The 20,788-nt window shown below is 35.7% G+C and overlaps 1 protein-coding gene across 3 annotated transcripts; it reads right to left on the reverse strand.

Moving 5' to 3' along the window:
• Positions 1–322: 322 nt before the first annotated feature.
• On the reverse strand, positions 323–15,299 carry wfdc1 (WAP four-disulfide core domain 1). 3 transcript variants are annotated; one of them, XM_079874157.1, is made up of 7 exons: positions 14,857–15,299; positions 3,249–3,444; positions 2,962–3,045; positions 1,530–1,670; positions 1,286–1,336; positions 1,118–1,181; positions 323–1,024 (listed from the first exon to the last, which is right to left on the reverse strand). In XM_079874157.1, exons 1-6 carry the CDS (start codon positions 14,974–14,976, stop codon positions 1,123–1,125), a joined length of 651 nt encoding a protein of 216 aa, XP_079730283.1. In that variant the 5' UTR covers positions 14,977–15,299; the 3' UTR covers positions 323–1,024; positions 1,118–1,122. The 3 variants fall into 3 exon arrangements, with proteins under 3 accessions (XP_079730283.1, XP_079730285.1, XP_079730284.1); XM_079874159.1 differs by lacking the exon at positions 14,857–15,299 and adding an exon at positions 12,654–12,719; XM_079874158.1 differs by lacking the exon at positions 1,286–1,336 and having other exon boundaries at positions 14,857–15,089.
• Between the last annotated feature and the right edge of the window lie 5,489 nt (positions 15,300–20,788).

The raw sequence follows: 20,788 nt of genomic DNA on the forward strand, positions 1-20,788 counted from the left end.
ACACATAAGTGCACATATACTGTAAAATAAAGTGCAACCATTAGTGAAGCTACAAATTATATTTTCCCATAAAATTGAGAGAGGAAATGTATGTATTTTACACCACAATATAACTAAATAAGTACGACGCCAAAATAAATGCAAGATGGTTTCATTATAGTGATTACAGAACATACTATTCATATTTATAGCTTTTTAATTTTCTAAATAAAGATTTGCTGGATAAAATCTGTGAATAAAATTTGAAGAGGACATCTTTCTTCGTTACATTCAAACCCCGCTAGCACCATGTATAAAAACATAACACGACACAGATATATTTAGTCAATTGTTTTATTTGGAATTACAATGGAGTAATATGCAGCACCAATTTCAAATGTTTTGATTTATTAAAGGCTGTGGCTTGTCCAACTTGTCAGTCTCTATAGCTTATCAGAGAGAAGTGGAGAAAACACAGACCTGGACAATGAGTCACAGGCTCAGTAAACAACAATAACTGCATGCAGTTATAGTTTGAAGCACCATATGAAAAACAAATATTGTATAGTGTTGGAGCACAGCTAGAATTTAACTGTTGTTTTGGTTATGGTGAAATAGTCGAGACAATCACCTAAACACATGATTAAAAAAAAAAAAAAAAAAAAAACAAGAGTTCAGACTCAGCAGCATAAAAACCACACAAAGTATTATTCTCAAAACTCTCAAACATAGTTAATTCTGAGGGAATGTGCTTTTTACCCAAAGTATGCATACATACTATAAGACAGATATTATTGTATAAGCTCTTTGATAATTTCTGTGTTCTGTTTTTGGCTTTTGTAAGAGGTAGGAAATTTTAGCTTTCCATTTCTGTCTCCATATTAAGCAGCCAAGAAAAATAGCACCAGATATGAATTGATCTCTGGTTTAAGCTGAAGAGAAAGGCTTGTCCAGTTATGTTGGATTTGATGGGTGGGGTTCAAGTATAAGAGTCAGTGGTTACTGGTTACTACCGTCCTCTAAAATGGAACCCACATTCAGTCACCTAAATGAGAAAAAAGATAATGCCTCTTATAAAACATTCAAAAGTTGGGATTCATATGCATGCAATGGTAAAACTCAACTAAACGCATCTCACCTGTCTCAACCCAAGTGCTTGTGCGGATGTTTCTCATAGCTCACTGCATTGTTGGAGTTACTTCCTGATGAATAAAGATAAACTCATTGTCAGTCTATTATTAATGGCTGCTTTTATTCTCCCCCTCCCTACAGCTGAAACACAAAATAAATTGGTGGTCATACTAACCTAAATAATCCTTGTAATCTTTGAAGGACTTGTGTCTCAGGCTACGTCCATCTAGAGGGAGAACAGTTAAATATTTGATTTAAATATATTAATTCAATCTGCTGTTGTATTTTGAATGTAATCTTGCTTAGGTGTTTACTGAAACAATGTTTATAACCACCATACTATAATGTAAAACACATGTTTGAGTGGACAGAGGGATGGATGGATGAATCAACAATTGGATGGAGGAGCCCTTTCAGACCTGAGTTTCCACGCTGTTTGATGCACTGGCCTCGGTTTGGGATCCCAGCAGAGGGGTTTCCTGGGTTGATGATGTGGCACTCGTAACCAGTTGGGCAGAGCAAAGGCTCATCTCCATCCTCTGTGGTGCTGCAGGCCTCAGCTACACATAAACACAGTCAAGCAAGTCACTGGTTTGTGCATGTGTTCAAATGAGTTACCATTGTATTTATACTGCACAATAGGTAATTTGTATTAGTATTGGAACATTGGTTTAAGCACCAGCATGTTATATCACAGACAAAGTGTGCATGTAACCCTTGTTCTTTAATTCGTGATTTGGTAATACTGCCAGTAAACCACCTGCAGGTGGCAGTGTCACTGCTGGGGATGTATATATTGAGGGGTCAAGGTTTGGCTGGTTAGCATGGGCCAGTTAGACCATTCTGGAGAGTTTTCTACAGGTATTGTATTCCTCAAAAAAAAAAAAGAAAAGAAAAAAAAAGTTAGCCAAAACCCTTTGACCCCCTAACATTTCCAATGTTGGTTAATGGTCACATGACATGCAGATAAGCAAATAAAAATGTTATATAACATAACATAAAATATTAAATCTAAAAATCTAAAAAATTAATTTAAGAATAAATATAAAATCATTTTTTATCAAATAAATATAGATATGTCTATAATGTAAAATAAAATATATTATAAATGATATTTATATATTATAAAATTATATATATATATATATATATATACATACATATATATGTTTTTATATGTATATATGTATTTGTTTTTATTTTTAAGTTATTTATTTTATTTTAATACTTTTATGATTTAATTATTTATTAGCCTTTCATCAACTCGAAATGTTTTCGAAATGTTCTTATTTTTGATAGATTTTTGGGTAGCACTTTATTTTACAGCCCTGTTACACATGTTCCATACATGTACTTATTACAGTAATTATAATAACTGGGTAATAACAAGGTACTAACCCCCTGAACTTACCCCTAAACCTAACCTTAACCCGTTACCTTATTGCCTACTTCTTAGGTAAGTACACTGTAAGTTGCCTACATGTAAGTGCACGTACAAGTGCAAGCGATTTTTGGATATGAATAGACCTTATGCAGGGTAGCGTTATATTTAATTGTTGACAAGAATAAAAACGAAGCTGTGAGGTAGAAGTGTTCAGCTGATGAAACATCTTTCCAAAAAACTTTCAGTACACAAAAACTCCATAAAACAGGTTTGAAAGTGAAAGTGAAAAATTACATGTGATCTAGGACCTTTATGCAGCACATGTACCTCGTTTTCATTCAAGTTAAATTCAGTACTATTCAGTACTCTAATAAGATTTCTTAATATTGTTCCAAACAACAAATCTTGGTTAGTCAGTCAGTGTGCTGTCACTCTGTGCACTAATTCATTGATTAATCGATACTCACCCTGCAGAACCTCCTCTGGTCCATCTAAAAGCCAGCCGTTCCCTCCTAACCACCGCGGCTTGGGCTGCACCAACCAGTCCAGCACTGACCAAAAAGAAATCAATACACATTATAAGCATGGCCAAAAGTACTCATGATTGACCTTGCACACCCTGCTCAGTACTCACACCTCATGAGAGGATCAATTCATTGTAAAATCCATTTGCTCTATACTAAAGCAAATGTGTGTGTCTGTGGGGTTGCTTGTAGTGATTATTGAGCATGCAGATCACAGTGTGTTTTCTCACCGGGTGGAGGTTGCACTGACTCCAGGCAGGCGTAGATGCAGCCGTTGTAACAGCACCGTTTGTGTCTCTCACACTCAGAGTCTGACCGGCAACCCGGCACCTCACAGGCCCGCTCGGGCAGCATCTGGGGCGGTGGGGGACAGCGGTCGTTCTTCTGGTGCTGAGTGTTCTGGGGATGGTTGGGGTACTCGTAGTCCTTAGAGAGACAACATATGTAAGAGGTAATATGGAAAAATAAACCTTCACACAGGGTGATCAGGACCCGTAAGCTCTTTCTGAGAAATGCTGTTGAAAGTGGATCGGACTGAGCACCACAACACTCATGATGGGGGAGGAGAGAGAGCGAGCAAGAGGGAAATTTGAAGAAAGACTGTAGAAAGAGAGATGACTGAGAGACATTACAATAGAAAAGGTCAGAGGAATATCACTGTAAAAAGAAGGGTTATGATCAGACGAGTAACAACAAACTCTTACATATATTTGTGTACTGTGTGTTTGTTTTTCTGTTCTTCCTTGTCGTACGTTAGGCATCTTTATTTTTTTGCAAAGCATTATTTTACTTCTCTTCAGCTAAGGAGACATCCACTCTCGCATTGCGTGTTCGTGCATTTCAGGGGTGGAGCAGTGAAGGAAGGGCTGTGTTTGTTTGGGTTGATTTCAAATATTAGCTGTGTTTCTCAGAAATCGCTTAGGTTTTTGTGTATTTTATTTTATTTTAGTTAATATTTTTTTATTTATGGTTTCAGTTTTAGATAATATCTAATAAGAAAAAGAAAACACTTTGCAATCGGCGGTGTGCTACGAGAGACACAAAAGTAGCACTGGTTTTAGTTCCCTGGAAGATCTGTCAGAAATACGGTGCTTCCAAGGACAAAGTTTTATGTCTCTTATAGCCCATGACATTATTTTCTCTGATGTAGCATTGTTTGAATAACGGGAACAGTGTTCAGGAACATAATACCTCTCATACAGATAAGAAAAAAGGCTTTTCATTCAAGTCTGGGCCTTTCTACTCCATAGTTTTCTTCCTCCCATGGGTTCTTCAATGGGCTCATAGATCTGCCTGAGCCAGGTTTCAGTTTGCACTAGAGGTACTCTTTAGGGGTGAACTCTATTCTGAGTCCTCCTCCATTCTCTCGCTCTTGCTTTTCTTTGTACACCCTTTCTTACCCTGGCCAAGTATATACTAAAATGCTGCTGAAAATCCAACCCAGAGCTGTTTAGAATGCAGACTTGTATGAGCTGGCGTTCAGAGCTTCATTCTTCTCCACAGCGTCTTTTATTACAGCCCAATTCGAAATGTGGATGTGATTTTGTTTGCTAATTAAATTATGGGTTTGTGAACTGCATGCATCTTAAAAACTCAGCATGTTCATTGGCAAGTTTGGAGCTTTGCTTTCGAACAGACTTTTAAAATAAAAGCAAATGTCTGGCATGAGCCCATTGCGGTTGTTTTTGCAATTAGGTTAGATTGTCTTTTTACAGAGTATAAGAGCAATTACTGTACACGGGGTCAGTAAGACTTAATGTTTTTGAAAGAAGTCTCTTACGCTCACCAAGGCTGCATTTATTTGATCAACAATGTGTGACATATTAAGACGATTTAAAATAACTATTTTCTGTTTTAATATGGTTTAAAATTTATTTCATTCCTGTGATGGTGGAGCTGAAATTTCACCATCCGTATTCCGCTCTTCAGTGTCACATGATCATTCATTCATTGTAATATGCTGATTTGGTGCTCAATTCTTATCAATGATACAAACAATTCTGCTTATATTTAGCAGACACGTTTATTTGAAATATACGTAAAAGTAAAAGTCTTTACTCTCACATTTAATTCATTTAATACATCCTGGTTAGAATCAGTCTGCCTTTGTTTATTTAACGTACAGATTATATTTCCTCAAGAGGAAGTGGAAGTGTGCTCTTCCTGTCTGGAATAGGTCCCCCGATGCTATACTGTATACGTCTTCCTGCTTATCTCTCCCAAATTCTCTGTTCCTGCTTATGAGATATCACAACAGTTTGTTCTAGTCCTCTGATTTGATCGGACAACGATGCTGATATTTCGATAAACAACAGGGATCTTTTTACCGTTTGATGCTGCTTTTGCTAGTGTCTTAAAAAGCAAGCAAAATATTGTAAAAGAGGTGTGTCCTTGTCTGGTGAAAAATGTGTGCACTATTAACTGCCGCATTTAACTGAGAGCAGCCTATTATTTTAATTTAACCAATGCTGGGTTAAACACGGCAAAATTACACTCCCTCATCCCTCCAGAGGCCACAAAACATCCTTTACTTCCCATTTAAATTGTAACTCCACCCTGTTACTGCTCAACATCCTTCAGGTTCACTGAGTTGAGGCCCCTATTAGTATGGACAATAAGATTTGAACTAAATACATGTTGACATACTTAGCACTCTGTAGTGTGGCCTTCTAAGCAATCATTAAGATAATTACGAGAGGAAAACTAAATAGCCCCCTTTCCTCTCTCTCCAAGTTCCTCCAATGTGCTGTGATTTAAGTCTAGACGTCTGCATGTGAATTTCCTGCTGAGTTCTGGGTATTTTACAGCTTCTTAGGTGCTTCGGAGGCTTGGCTCGGTCTTAGTTGAGCTGAGTGGAGTGAGTAGGATGGGGTCTGTATGATTGGCAGATCTGAAGATGGGAACCGAAAGCTTGATGAGAGAAAGGGTTAAGGTCACCTGTTTCAGTGTTTCAACTCTTTTCCTGATAAACTCTTTCCCAATTATGGTGATCCCTAAGCTCTTTGAAGAAGTTTAGCAGTCCCTTTGTGATGTAGACTATTTTGGACTATCGACATGCCATGAGGTTGGTTGAGTTAAATTGTACATTAGCAAGATTATTTTCCCTTTCCCTTAAACTCATTGTAATACTGTATCATGTAATGTCAGTTGGTGCATAGATTCTAGATCAAACATGGGTTTTGAACATACATGCCAGCTAAACATACCTTGCTGTAAACATCCGCACCACACTGCCTAACTCAAATCACCAATGCCCTAGCAACCACCCAGAACACACTAGAAACTGCCTAGCAGCCACAAAGTAACTAACAACCTAGAAACAGCCACCCAGAACACTCCAGCAACTATATATCAATGCCTAAGTAACAACCCAGAAAACTGCATAGAACACCATAGCAGTTTTACTATGGCAAGCGTTACTCATTTTCTTCAGAAACTTGAGGTTGAAATACTATGGCCTGTCTGAAAATCTACACTGTAAAAATGATTTTATCAATAAGTTATGACAAAATATGTTTTTATATTGCTTTATGTTATACAAGATTCAACTCATTTTTATTTAGGCAGCAACTTTTTTTTTTTTTTTTACAGTGTGATGGGTAGGTAGAATTTAGAAATAAGTTCTTAATGAAAAGTTCACGTACACTGTAAAAAATTTATTGTCAAATCAACAGTAACTTACTGGCAACAATTATCCAGTAGTTGCTGTATTTCATTCAACAGTAATATTACTGTAACACTAAATACAGTACTGTTAAGCATTCTGTAAAATTAAATACATTATTTTACTGTATTTTTTTACCATGTTAAAACACAGTATTACACCGTTGATTTGTAATAATACTGTATAGTATTATACAGTTATGAAATGTTATTTTATGACTTTTATAGTGCTATTATTATTTTAATATTTTATTATAGGAATATTATTTTAATATAGGAATATTATTTTAACTGTTAATGGGAAATAGAAAAAAGAACAATTGAAGCTTTAACTGCACAACAAGGTTTATTGTGTATTTTTAAACAATACATTAGTAATAATAATGTAATATAACACAACAATAAAAATCTGCTTTAAAATAAGACTAATGAACAATATATAATTAATAATTAAAATCAGTGAACAATTCATGTATTTCAATTCATGCAAAAATGATCCTGAACAGGTAAAAAAGAAACTTAGAAAGAAAGCAAGACAGGTGAGGATGAAGGCCAGGTGAGGAGGGTAGTGATGGTGTCAAGTGGAAGAAGAGCGACAACACTTCTGATAATCCTGCAAGGAATGATAAGCACAAATCAATCAGAGGCAAAACATACAATTAATAATAAAAAAAACCTAACTCACATTATCAACACCTTTTTAGGAGATTTTTTTTTTTTCCCTATGGTATCCACCTTATTTTTACAGTGGGCATGGCCATTTGTAAATGAAATGTGTCTGGCTTCCGGTGTCATCCGCTTACAGTTATTTCTAGCAGTACAAAAAAGCTTGTTATGCTTCTTGATATTTTGATGTATTGAATTTGTCATAATTGTCAACAGTTTATAGCACAAATATTTTTATCATTTACAGCACTTTGTTATTCATCTCGTTATTTCCATATAGTGGGTAATGAACCGGAAGTCTCGCACATTCACAGAAAATAGCTTAGGTAGGCTACTTTAGTTTTTACATACAAGAAACACGTTCAACATGGACACGCAAACGGTTTTCTGTGGTAACGAACAAATACTCTGTAAAAGAGAATGAACATGTCCTGTATCAGAAGCTAAAGTAATAAATATTGAGAAGGCAATGGCCCATATTCTATATCTCTGACTCCAAACAATCGGTCACTGATCAGGGCTGCGTTTCCCCAAAGTATTGTAACCTTAAATTGATTATAGAACAATTACCACCAATGGTCTCTACGATCAATTTAGGCTTACGATGCTTACTATAGTCAGTTCCTTTCATAGTCATGTCTGTCGATTTGATTCTTACTCATTTTAATGATAAAAAAGACGTGCGTGAGCTCACGCCGTGAGAGGCTAATGTGAACGCTGAGCGGCAGCGGGTTAGATTAAATTAACGCAGATATGAGGTGTGTCTCAGGTGTGTTTAAACTAAATAACTCCCACTTGATTAGGACTAACAGTAGCTGCTGTTCATTTCTCTGCTGTTCGATTCTCGATTTTGAATCAAATTTCATTAAGATATGCATAGATTTGATTTTAGATTTGATCATATATTTTAATTCTATTCTATGCATACCGTATATCAAATTGAAATTTGATTCAAAAGAGAATTCCCAATTTCAAAAGTACTGCCTCTTTTGAATCAAATCGTGACCCCAAGAATAGATTTGAATCGAATCGTAGAATCAAAAAGATTCCCACCCCTATTACATTTCATTATATGAATATACATTTACATTTCAGGACAACTTTACCTGTTGTCTTCATTATTTAATGTATGTTTGAGAACATTTAAAACTTAAAAGAAATAAATATTTGACATTGATTGTGATAATTATCAACACTGACTGATATGAAACATTTTATCAAGATGATTTTTTACCATATCACTCAACCCTATTTTTACCATTTCATATTTTAATTCAAACTTATTTAAAGAGATGTTACAATTATAATATAAAAATATGAATTCTTTGACTTATACAAGGCATATTTGTTAAATGGAAACTGTAAAGGGAACGTAATTACATTTTAAAACAGACTATCAATTTGAAAAATGTATGGTTTAAGTCATTTCCACCCTTTTTGGATTTTTTCTAAATACAGATTCAGACACAAATCATTTCTACAGATATGGACTCCACTGCACATCCCTAATATTACTCTTACCCAGGGGCGGAGCTACGTGGTGGCCAGGGGGGGCCACGGCCACCACTGGTCAAGGCTCGGCCCCCCTGCCGGCCCCCCCAAACTCACGGCCCCACCCCCAGTCTGAGGAGGGGGAAAATAAATTTAATTTAAAGAAAAAAACCCTCCTGAGTTTAAATAAATACTCAGAAATAAATACTCGACCCCCGCCGAGTGAACAGGAGGGCGCGAGGGGCGGATTCGCTTTCTGTACGTAAGACAGCTCATCTGCCGCCAGAGCCGGGATTCGAACACGGTCTCTGGCGCTAAAAAGCTTAGATTTCACCACTGAGCCACAGGGGAAGATACATAATTATACCGTTAGAGTGAGTATAGAAGAGAGCGTCATACTTTGTGTCGGCGTTTATTTGTAGGTGTGCATGCTTTGTTTATAACAGACTAAAACACTCTATTTCCACCTTTCGCCGATGAGTGACGCAGATTTGAAAACTCACTCAGCAAACAAACAAAAAGACAATTATGAAAAATAAATTGAATATTGCACTTAAAATGCCATGGTTTACATAAATAAATTATCGCCTAAAAATGACAATTCATATTGTGTCTTTCTGTCATTTGCACTAAAAAATCCCCGTCTCATGTTAAGGTCCCTACGCAGAGGAAACACTGAATTTCGATCTCACCGGTGTGAGTAGAACGTGATCAACTGCTAAATTCAAACTGTGCTTTTTTTTTCCCAACTAACGTGATCATTATAAAGGCGATTCAATGCTTTAGCTAACAAATTTGTGAATATTTTGTATATTTACATCAGTATGTATTGAGTGGTTGTGGTCGTGTGACGACACGTCACCATGGAAACAAAGTGATACGATCTATAACGGTCGCCTTGAAAAGCTTACGCTTGGGAGCAGCTGATTTTTTTTTTAACTTAACTAAGTGTGTGAAAAGGTTAAATATAAATGAATGTTAGGTGGATTATTAAATTATGAAAAGTTCAAAACTGCTATTGTGGCTTCAATCTGGCAAGAAAAGTTTGGATCAGGAGGAGAATGTTTCAAATACAAGAACTGAAGAGGATGAGAGTGAACCAAGCACTAGTGCTGCTAACAACACAACAGCGGCAACTTTGAAAGCGCCGGTGAAGGCAGCAGCAGCAAACGCTACAAAACAGTGAGAAATTATGATGACATTTTATACATTTTTAAAAAAATTACCTGTGTAACAGTGCACACAGTGCAGTGTTGATGTTAAAACTGTGTTGTTACAATGTTTAAAGTGGCTGACAACAATACATATTCTTATTATAAATAAAACTGCCTGTTTTTTTTAGCTGTGCATAACTGTAGCTGAATAGTTAGGCCTACTACGCTACTGTATTTTAATATTGATCATTATGGTGGTACTTGGAGAGCCAAATATTTTCTGAGGTGGTAGTCTACTTGGTGTAAAAAGTTTGAGAACCACTGATCTAAGCACCCATCCCAATAACATGGATTATCAATAAGACATTATTAGTGTCCATAAGGAAGTTCAATCCATTGTTTAGGGCCTGACGAGCCGCGGGAAAACCGCTACTCTGAGTGAGTTTTAAAATAGTAGTTTTTGACAATCAAGTGCCACCCCAAATAAAAGACTGGCCCAAGCTGGCCCCCCCAGAAATAATGTCCTGGCTACGCCCCTGCTCTTACCTTAATGATTTTGCCAATCATATTCTGCAAAGTCCCTGATGTAAGATGCAACGTGTGGATTCAAGGCCATGGTCTTCCTCCGAACAACCTTCCCACTCTTTCTGCTCACCTGGAACTGTGATGTGTATTTCGAATTTTCAGGATTTATCCTGACAAGAAACCTACAAAAAAAATAAAAAATATTTTACTGAATCAAGAGTGATCACAATATAGCATAATCTGTAATAAGTCACATCACAATAGGGGATAAGCTCTAAACCATCACTTGTGCAAAATAAAAACCCATTGGTGTTAGTGTTACTAATAGAAATCAATTTGTAACAAAAGTGTATGAATGAACACTGACTGAGTCAACTGCACAAGGTCCTGGCAGATCGCCAGGTCAGGTCCTCACAGGCGTGTAAAAGAAAATTCTGATTTAGACGAAAATAAGCGCGAATAAATCAATAAGAGGAATCGAAAATTTAATTTTATAACAAGAATCCGAATCCTAACCTTGGGTATCCGATTTCAGGATATATTGATCGATTTGATATAAACCGTATGATATAAAATAATGAACGCGCGGGCACTTCCACCGACTTAAAATGGTAAATAACAAAATTATTAGATCGTTCTGACCTTATAAGAGGCTACATATGCAATTTATGTTAATAAAATCACATTTATTAATCAAGTAGGCTAGCTATCAACAAGAAGGAAATACGCGTCTGACTTAAACGAGGCGTAGAACATAAGCCGCGGGCAGTTCTTCTTCTAGACTAAACGTTAACCTGCTACTATTTAGTTTGCATAAAAAAATAATAATAAAGATTCATCACTAACCAGATATTTATGGCGAAAACTTCGCCGACAGACACAGCGACGCGATGCAAAGGCCTGCGCTCTCAAAGTTAGGCTACTCAGGGAACTAAAGATTTCTTCATAAAATGGCAGCTTGTGGTTATTTTTCGCGGTCATTTCGTACTACTCTATTTAAATTTACAGTAGGTTAACATGTCCCAAACTACATTGAAACATAGAGTAGCCTATCATACTGTAGACAGCTTATAGTAAAATGTTGAGAATAAATTAAACATCGAAATCGTGGTCAGCTATTCTCTAAAAAACTTTAAAGTTATTAGCTAGAAGTTCGAACACATACAAATATTAAGATTTATTACTTACCATATGACGAAGTTCCAGGTCGGCAGAAAAGACGTGACGATGCACTGAGTCACAACAGAAAAACTCTTTCAAAGTAAACGCGCTCTCCTGCACCCCCACTGACAGAAATTAAGACTGTTAGACTGTAGGACCCAGTCCTGGAAATGTTTTTTGTAAGGATAATGTTAGTAGTCCTGTGGAATTGTGTGTGGTGTTTTTCGCGGTCAATTTGCACTGCTGTATTTAGATTTACAGTAACTAATAATTTCCCAGAATGCATTGAAAATCTACAGTAACATACTGTCAACTGAGTGCACAGTACATAACTGTTGAAAATACAAAATAATACTGTGAAAGCAACTAAATCTACAGTAACATACTGTACATAGGTTATACAGCAATAAACTGTTGAGAAAAACAGTATAATGCTGTGAAAACAACAGAAATCATTTACAGTGTAGGCTATTTTATCTAAACATTACAGAAATATTTTATGGGCATTTTGACTGTTAAACATGTTTATGTTTGATTTTCTGGTGAAACTGCTATTTCTATATCTCAGCTGACTGGGATTACCGTTGAACGCCCTCTGCATCAGAACACATGACTGCTGTACAACTGCTTTAGCTTGAACTCATGTTGGGTATTAGCTGGAGTTGAAACACCACAACAGTCAAATACTTCTTCAAGAACTTGTATATAAAGATAATGATTCCCTAAATGACTGTCATGCAGTTAGCTTCTTTAACACTGGACAATGAGAAGCTTCCAACAAATTCCAGGGTGTTAATCAAATAATTTAAACTCCAAATTAATGATTAATATCTTGCAAAAACTAAAAATGTATGATTACTCTTGCAAATGCTATTTATGGTGCAACACATTAACAGCTCCATCAAGTATGAAATAAGCTGCCATGCAAGCAGATACTGCACTGTTGATTTACTAGTCCACTAGAGCAAATAGAACCTGAAAGAGGAAGACACTTTGCATTGCCTCAGGACGTTGTTGACAGGTTGCTCTAAAACATCTGTCATCATCTGTCAGCTTTTTAACCGTTCGCCCTTGGCTTGTTAATCATCACTGTGGACCTCAGATATTGATGGTGTTGTGAGGATTCAGCAGAGTTGAGATGACCACTCACATGCCTTTACACGTCCTACACAGACTGAGCTGTTATAAGCTGTAAAAATCTTTGATTCCACATTAGTCTTTTGTGATGGCTATCTTTACAAAGATGAATGAGAAATGTTCAGCTTTATAATCATGCCATTTTACTTTAGCAATCCAAACCCTACAAAACAAGCTCATGGATTGATTACATTCTGATGCAGAGTAAAACAGCCACAAGCATTTTTTAGCACAAATACTTTGAAAGGATAAATAACCCATGGTTTTTCGCAGTCACGAGTGAGCTGGGAGCCAGCTGGACAAGGATGGCTTTTGGACTGCTTCAGGCCCACCCAGAAAACCCACTTTCTCTCCACTCCAACAAAAAAAAAAAAACAGTTCATCTACTTTTCTGACTCGTGTTATTGCTGTTTTTTATATTAAGAGGTCACATCAGTGGAATGATCTCAATTTCCCTCATTGTGAACCTAATTATTATTCAGAGAACACTGTACAGTGTCTGTACCCATTCATCAGTTCACACCAAGAAAGAGAAAGAGAGGACAGCTAGGGAAGATAGCAGATGTTATTTGTCATAATGCCTAATGGAAAGATACATTAACAAATAAAAATGAATGAGAGGACTTTTAAAGACAAAATCATAATGATACAAATAAGAGTTACTAGAAGATTACTTTGGGCACGCTCCATTTCATGTGGCATGTGAATGGATCCGTTTGTAAATCTTGTCAATCTTGAATTCCACAGAGGAGCCATAATGAGAATAACTCTGGAATGCAGTCAGTTGAGAAGGGATATCCATCCGGTGCAAATTCCATCTTGCCTTCCCTTGTTAATTGTTATTAATCAAACCTACACTTATCGGGACTAATGAGCAGAGGGCCAGAAACCTGCTGCCTAAAGTCCTTATGTGCTTCTGTTGCACACACAGGCCTATACTGTCTGAGTATTCGACCGTAAGCACAGCAACTCCACTGGAGTCACAGAGACACAGTGTATTCATTTACTCCCCCCACACTGTATGGACCTAAAAGTCTCACAGATGCCAACCTCCACCAACACTGCCTTCACTAACAAAGGGCCAAAGTGTACCATGGTATTACCATTTTCCCGTTCAAACGTACATCAGATATCATACAGTGCACATTTGCATACTACTACTTATTTGAAGTCGATGGTAATCAGAAAATAAAGTCTTGAAAGTAGGTAAACAGTTATATTTTCCTACCCAGCTCAAAATATAAACCATAAATCAAAATAATAAAAAAGACAAGTGACATGGCACCATGGTAATTCCATGATCAACATGTGAATATACATGAATATGGTATGACAATGGTAATACCATTTTTTAGACATGTACCATGGTATATTATTATGGTCGGTACCAATCACTACCGTAGTATCAAAATACTATGGTACAGGAACATGGCAATCATGCAGTTATCACATTAATAGCATATTTGCATATGTATTTTAATTAATAATAAAAATTTATAGATAAATAAAAATATAAAATATATTTTATAAGTAAAATATAAATAAATCTTTTTCCTGCTCAGCACAAAAATGTTTTCCTTTCTGTTCAAAAAGTACCAACAAAGTGATACATTGTAATGTCTATATAATGTAATTTTTGTAATAGTAATACCATGTTTTTTATGTTTACCATAGTGCCATGCAAATATCATTTTGATTTTTTACATTATTTTTTAAAGTTTTAATTTTATTTCACAATATTACCATTTTTTCTGTATTTTGATCAAATAAATGCAGCCTTTTTCAGCATAACAGACTTCTTTCAAAAACATAAAAAAATCTTTATAACAGACTTTTTTTCAAAAACATTAAAAGTTGTTAGTGTACATTAGTGTATATTTCTTTCACTCACAGGAATCAATTTTAATTTCAAAAAGCGACCGCTTATCAAATAAATGCAGCCTTAATGAGCATAAGAGGCCTCTAGTGTCCAACCAAAGTGTGTGCACACACACACACATGTACACACACACACACACACACACACACTCTGAATCCTCACCTTTTGGTTGAGTCCTCTCTTCCTGATCATGCGTGCATTCCCTGAATCAGATGCCAACAGCAGAAAGAAAAAGAACAGCACAACCGGCACAAACCCAGTCCGGATCTGACAGCCCGGCATGGTCCCGCTCTTTCAGCCTGACGCTCCTTCTTCTTCTCTCCCAGTAATCCTCAGACTTTTGAAGTTGCTCCCGCCGTTCAAAACTTTCTTGTTGGACGTGTTTATGCTGTGACTTCCTCCAGCGTTTATGTGTGTTTAAGGTCTCTGTCCTGTTGTGGTTACATAAATTCTTCTACAGGAGAGTTTCTAGTGCCATAAAGAGGAATAAAACCTGCAGAGAATGAACACAAAGAACACCACAGCAGGAGTGAGTGGAGGAGAAGTCAAAGACAAAAAAAAAGAGAAAAAGAGACAGCTGTCTGTGCATCGGTTATTCTGAGGAGAGGGTTAAATGTGTCTACTGACACGAAAAAGCACATGGTTACTCAGAGAGAGGGAGGGAACGAGAAAGAGAGGGAGGGCGAAAAGACAAAGTTGAGATCCTTTCAAAGTTGAGAAAGAGTTTTTTCTTAGACTTTTCCTTTGGCCAGGCATCTTTATTAATGTAATTTTATAACAGCTTTCAGACCTGATACACAAACTTGTGTCTGCATCTGGAAAATACATCGAAATATTCAACAAAGCAAAAGTACAGTAGAAAATCTCATACTTCACATATTTGCTTTTGTCTTAAGGAAATGTTATTCCATTATACTGAGGTTTATCATGTGATCTGTGAGTGTGTGTGTGTGTGTGTTCATTTCCATGGGATAAAACAGACTGGGCAAACCAGCAGAAAGAATGAAAGCATGTGGTGAATTCTGAGGAAGGGGCCACTAGAGTCTTTGAAATTTCACGTTCCCTCCTAAAGTAGGACATCCCGCCTCCTGCCCCACACTCTCTGTACGCGTGTGTACCCAGGGGCTGGGGGGGGGGGGGGGGGGGGGACGACGACGAAGGAATGCTAAGTCCATTTTAACCTTTAACACCACTGCTTTTACAGGACGCAGACACAGAATATTCCCAAAGTGGAAGAAAATTATTCCAGAAATGTCATTATATCCCAGGTAATCTGTTAAAAAACAATAACAAAAACATCACAACATGTCTGTTTATGCCTTAAATTTTAGGAGTATGTGTTGCTATATTAAAGGAATGCAACAGCGTTAGTAAAGTTGTTATAAGAAGTTATTACAAGTGTTATTAGTCTAGTCAGGTATTTATGAACTTTACACAATGTACGTTTCATGTGCAATCCTTTTATGATATTTTTTCCATACACAAATTAGTTATTAAGCTATAATTACTTAATTTGAACTTTCATTCATGTAAATGCATTAATGTAAAAATCACTAGAACAATATTAGCTGCCTGCTGACTAAATTTTTATTGTTTGCTTATACAAGTGAAACTTGAAAAATTATAATATCGTGCAAAAGTTAATGTATTTCAGTAATTCAACTTAAAAGGTGAAACTAATATATTATATAGACTCGTACATGCAAAGTGAGATATTTCAAGCCTTTATTTGTTATAATTTTGATGATCATGGCTTACAGCTTATAAAAACTTTCAAAATTTCTGAGATTTTGAATGTAGGGTTTGCATGAGCTGTAAGCCATAATCATCAAAATTATAACAAATAAAGGCTTGAAATAGCTCACTTTGCATGTAATGAGTCTATATAATATATTAGTTTCACCTTTTAAGTTGAATTACTGAAATTAACTTTTGCTCGATATTAAAATTTTTCGAGTTTCACCTGTATTTGCGTGTTATTAATTTTTGTCTGTATATGTATGTGTATGTTACTATGATATTTTTTTTTATAAATGTTTGTTTGGTAAGTGTGTAACCTGTTGGTTTGAATATTGGTCTGAAAGCTTTATTGTATATGTGAAATTTGTGATAACTTGCTTTACTTTCTTTTTAGATCGCCTTTTTAATGAACTGGCAAGGGACAATAGATGAAAATAGTCTTGCTTCTGTTAAATGAATAAATGAATGAATTATTATTTTTTTAATTATTAAAAAGTTATCTGATGTAATTAACAGCATGTCAATATATATATATTGATATGTTTTTAAATGTTCCATTCACAATTATTTGCTATGGTCCAGTACTTTTTCACTCAAATTCATTTAAACTTGAAGGATTAATGAATAACAAACGTAAGAAAGAATGACTTGTGAAAAAAAATCTGCATAAAAACACCTGCATGGCATGACTACAATAATTGAAGTGAATGCACATGTGTCATCTGATGCGCAGCTGCTCTGATTCTTTTGATCTATGATTTTTGTAAAGCTTTAATACAATCGGTCTCCAACCTCTATACGATCAGCAAAGATCAGTCCAGGAACACAGCATGTTTATAATGATCACAGACTATAAATCTGAACTGCCCAACATCTTTCTCAGCATCTGTCGAGTAAACAAGAACCACGTGACGGTAAAATTCAAGCTGTTGTGTGAGAAAAATCTCAGCAGTTTTCTGTGCTTTAATGTTACTCGTACTGTGGGGTTGTTGCCCTTTTATTATCTGTACAACGTGATTGGTGTATTGTGGAAATAAGATTTCATGATTTACGTGTGGATGAAAGAAAATAGGGGCCTGACCTCACTGTGCTCCGGAAAGAAAGAAGATAAATCTGGAAGAATAAATGCTATGTTTCTTTTTCTCTCTTTTTACGTCTCTCCCTTTGAAACAAATACCTTTGATTCTTGCATGTAGGTGCATGTAAGTAATGTGGGCTTGAGTGTGTGTGTTGTCAGGCACTTGTAGACACTTTAGTGTTACACAACTCTCTAACAGAGTCATCCTAATTTAATATTTTCTCAAATATTTCAAAAACTGTATTTCCTTTCATATCTCCATTAGGGCCACATCAGTCTACTGGTTCTCATAGGAGTTCATACCAAATTTTCTACAGCTGTTCCTTTCACTCCGGTTTAGGACAGCCCCTCTCATTTGTTCCCATTATAGGCCCACCCAACCGAGAACGACAGAAAATGAGAGAAAGAGAAAGAAAGAGAGAGAAAGAGAGAGTAAGAGAGATCTCTTGTTTTCCGTGTTCTACAGAATAAAGTAAGTTATATAGATATTCAACAGCATAAGGGTGAGTAAATAATGACAGACTTTATTACATTTATCAAAACAATTTCTTTTAATGTTGGTCCAACCTAAAAAAAATCAGTTTTGTTCATTATTATACACAATAATATATATAATGAACAAAAAAGAAAAGACTGGTGTCTAGATCAGTAAGAGTGACCACAGACTTAGCACTCCTAAATGTCCAACATAACTGAACTTTAAACACTAACATGTCCTTCCCTTTACTGAAAAAACAAACAAACATAAAATAACACTTAATCCTAAAATTTACTCTCATACTGCAGTCCCTTGCAAGGTATGCTGGGAACTACAGATCCTCAGCCCAGTAAGTTGTCAGCAAAAAAATGATTAATGTAGTTTTAACACATGAATAAAGTAAACTTCTACTTTAAATTTGAGGTGGATTGAACACAATGAAATTAAGTTCATGTCACCTTTAATTAATTTAACTGAACAAGCAGAACTAAATTCACAATTGCAAGAAAAGTCATAACTGTGAGTTTTGGCCCATGTCTCGTAATTGTGAGAGCAACTAAATAAGAATTCATAATTGCAAGGGGTTATGAGATAAGTTTTTAATATTTTATTCCGTGGTGGAAAAAAGCTTCCATAAATATTTTATCTAATGAGGTACAGTATACAAGTTCAATTTTTTTTCTACCTCATAGTATGTGCCGAAAGAGCACAGCCTGTCCATTTTTAGTGCAGTATAATTACGTAAAGGTATTGTAAGCCTAATAGATCTTAAACACCACTGGCTTATGATGCTTTTGGGAAATGTAGCCCAGGTCTGTCTGTGTTTGAAAGGTTGTGTTTGCTCAGTCTGTACCTATTCTAGTTTCTTACTTTGCAAAGAGTTGGTCACATTAATCAGCTGTTCTGACACTTTAAATTTTCTGTTCAGAAACAGGCAGAATTCCAATTTGTTGTAATTTCTGTCCAATTTCTCAGGTATTTTTCCTTTTGTCTTTGATATTAGATTCAGTCTAATTCAGTTTTCATCCTGAGGCTTCACTGAACGTTTCCATCAAGCAAGGTCACACATGCATCATTCTAAACGGCTGTTTCTGGGGTTCCTGCCTAACTTGGACTATATGAAGGTCAAAGTGAAGAGGCCTGGATTTACGGGAGGGAGATATGTCTGGAGAAGCGGATCTGGGATCTGTTATTCCACTTTACTCCATCAACTGTTTCCAATTACAGACTTCAAAGGACTCATCGCCTCAACTGTGTTTAAAAGAAAGGATTGCTCAGGTCACAGGAAAACAGCAAGAGGACTATTTTCTCTCATTACAGCATTATTTCTTCTTCTCGTTGGGATTTACTGATGGGATCAAGTGTCAAAAACTATATAACGGCCTATTTCTACTTGAAGTAATAAATCCACAGTGAATTTACAGTCAAATTTCAATATTATAAAGAAAGATAAAATGATAAGATAAGTGTTTTTATTTGTTAATGAAAAATATCAAAAATCCTTTTTTGGTATTTGAAATAAAGCCAAAATAAAATAAAATAAAATAAAATATAAATATTAGATGAAAAACATCCAAAATAAAACTAAAAGAAAATCGACAAAAGTACAAAACTAAATGACTAAAACTGAAAATATAAAAATAAAAGCTCATTCAAAATACTATATTACTCAATTTGACGATTATGATAAACATATGAACTTATTTTGTGAATATCAGAATACACAGCTTATACTTTCATTATTAAAACTAAAATTAAGTCCATTGAGTGGCCTCTTTCTTTGTGTGTAGTTTACTGTCGGTATTCATGTGTTAAATTAAAGGGAAATGAGGGAAAATAAAATATAACAAAATAATTTAATATAAGGGAAAGTGCAAACAGTGAGTTTGTGAATGTGAACAGACTAAAACGTCAAGAACGGTTTCATTTGTATGCCGTTGAAGGCTCATTTTGTCTAGAGCATAATGTTTGCTTTCTCATATTCATGGTAACAAGCATATTGAAATTTATTTCTGTTATTAAAAAAAAAAATCCGATTTGGAAAGCCTCTTATCTGTGATACACACAGACCAGCATGCAGAAAACACATCAAAGTGCAGATGTTAGGAATAGATTATTGAGAAGAAAAACAAATGCTTTGATATGTTGTAAAGATGGTTTAGCTTTGAACGGTTGCCGTTTCATCACACTGTATAAACGGAAAAGATCTAGACAGTACTGTCTATCGTGTGGTTTTCTTCAGCAGGATGTGCCTCTGTTTTAGTCTATGCCTTCATGTTTATCCCATATAGATTCAAGATTAAGGTATTTTAAAGCTTTTGCAAAACAAAACACACTTTAATATACTGTTTCCCCCTATTTTATGCTCTATTAAACAGCTTTTAGAGTCTAAGCATGTTTTTAAATGCATTATTTATTTATAATGGTTTAAAAAAATGTAATGAGGAAAACATTAAAACAGTTTCACTGTCCATCCTGCATTTCCCCTTTTCAATGTTAGAGGGCGATCAATGATAATGTTTTACAGGTTTTACGGGTTCCTGGGTCAGCATATATTGTTGATCCTGAAACAAAATTCCTGCCTGAAAATGTAATCCTAACCCACTCATAAGCTATCCCTATACACCCCTAAACCTAACCCTACCCACAAGTTATCCCTAAAATCAGTGGGAAATGATAGGTGAATAACACTGACATAGAAGCACCTAACCCTGGTTGTAAGCCTAAACTTGACATAAACTGTAAACTTGTCCCTTAAATCTGATTGGTTTATTGGAATGTTGTTCCAGGATCAACCA

This window comes from Squalius cephalus (genome assembly GCF_949319135.1).
Source record: "Squalius cephalus genome assembly, chromosome: 6".
Lineage (NCBI taxonomy): Eukaryota > Metazoa > Chordata > Actinopteri > Cypriniformes > Leuciscidae > Squalius > Squalius cephalus.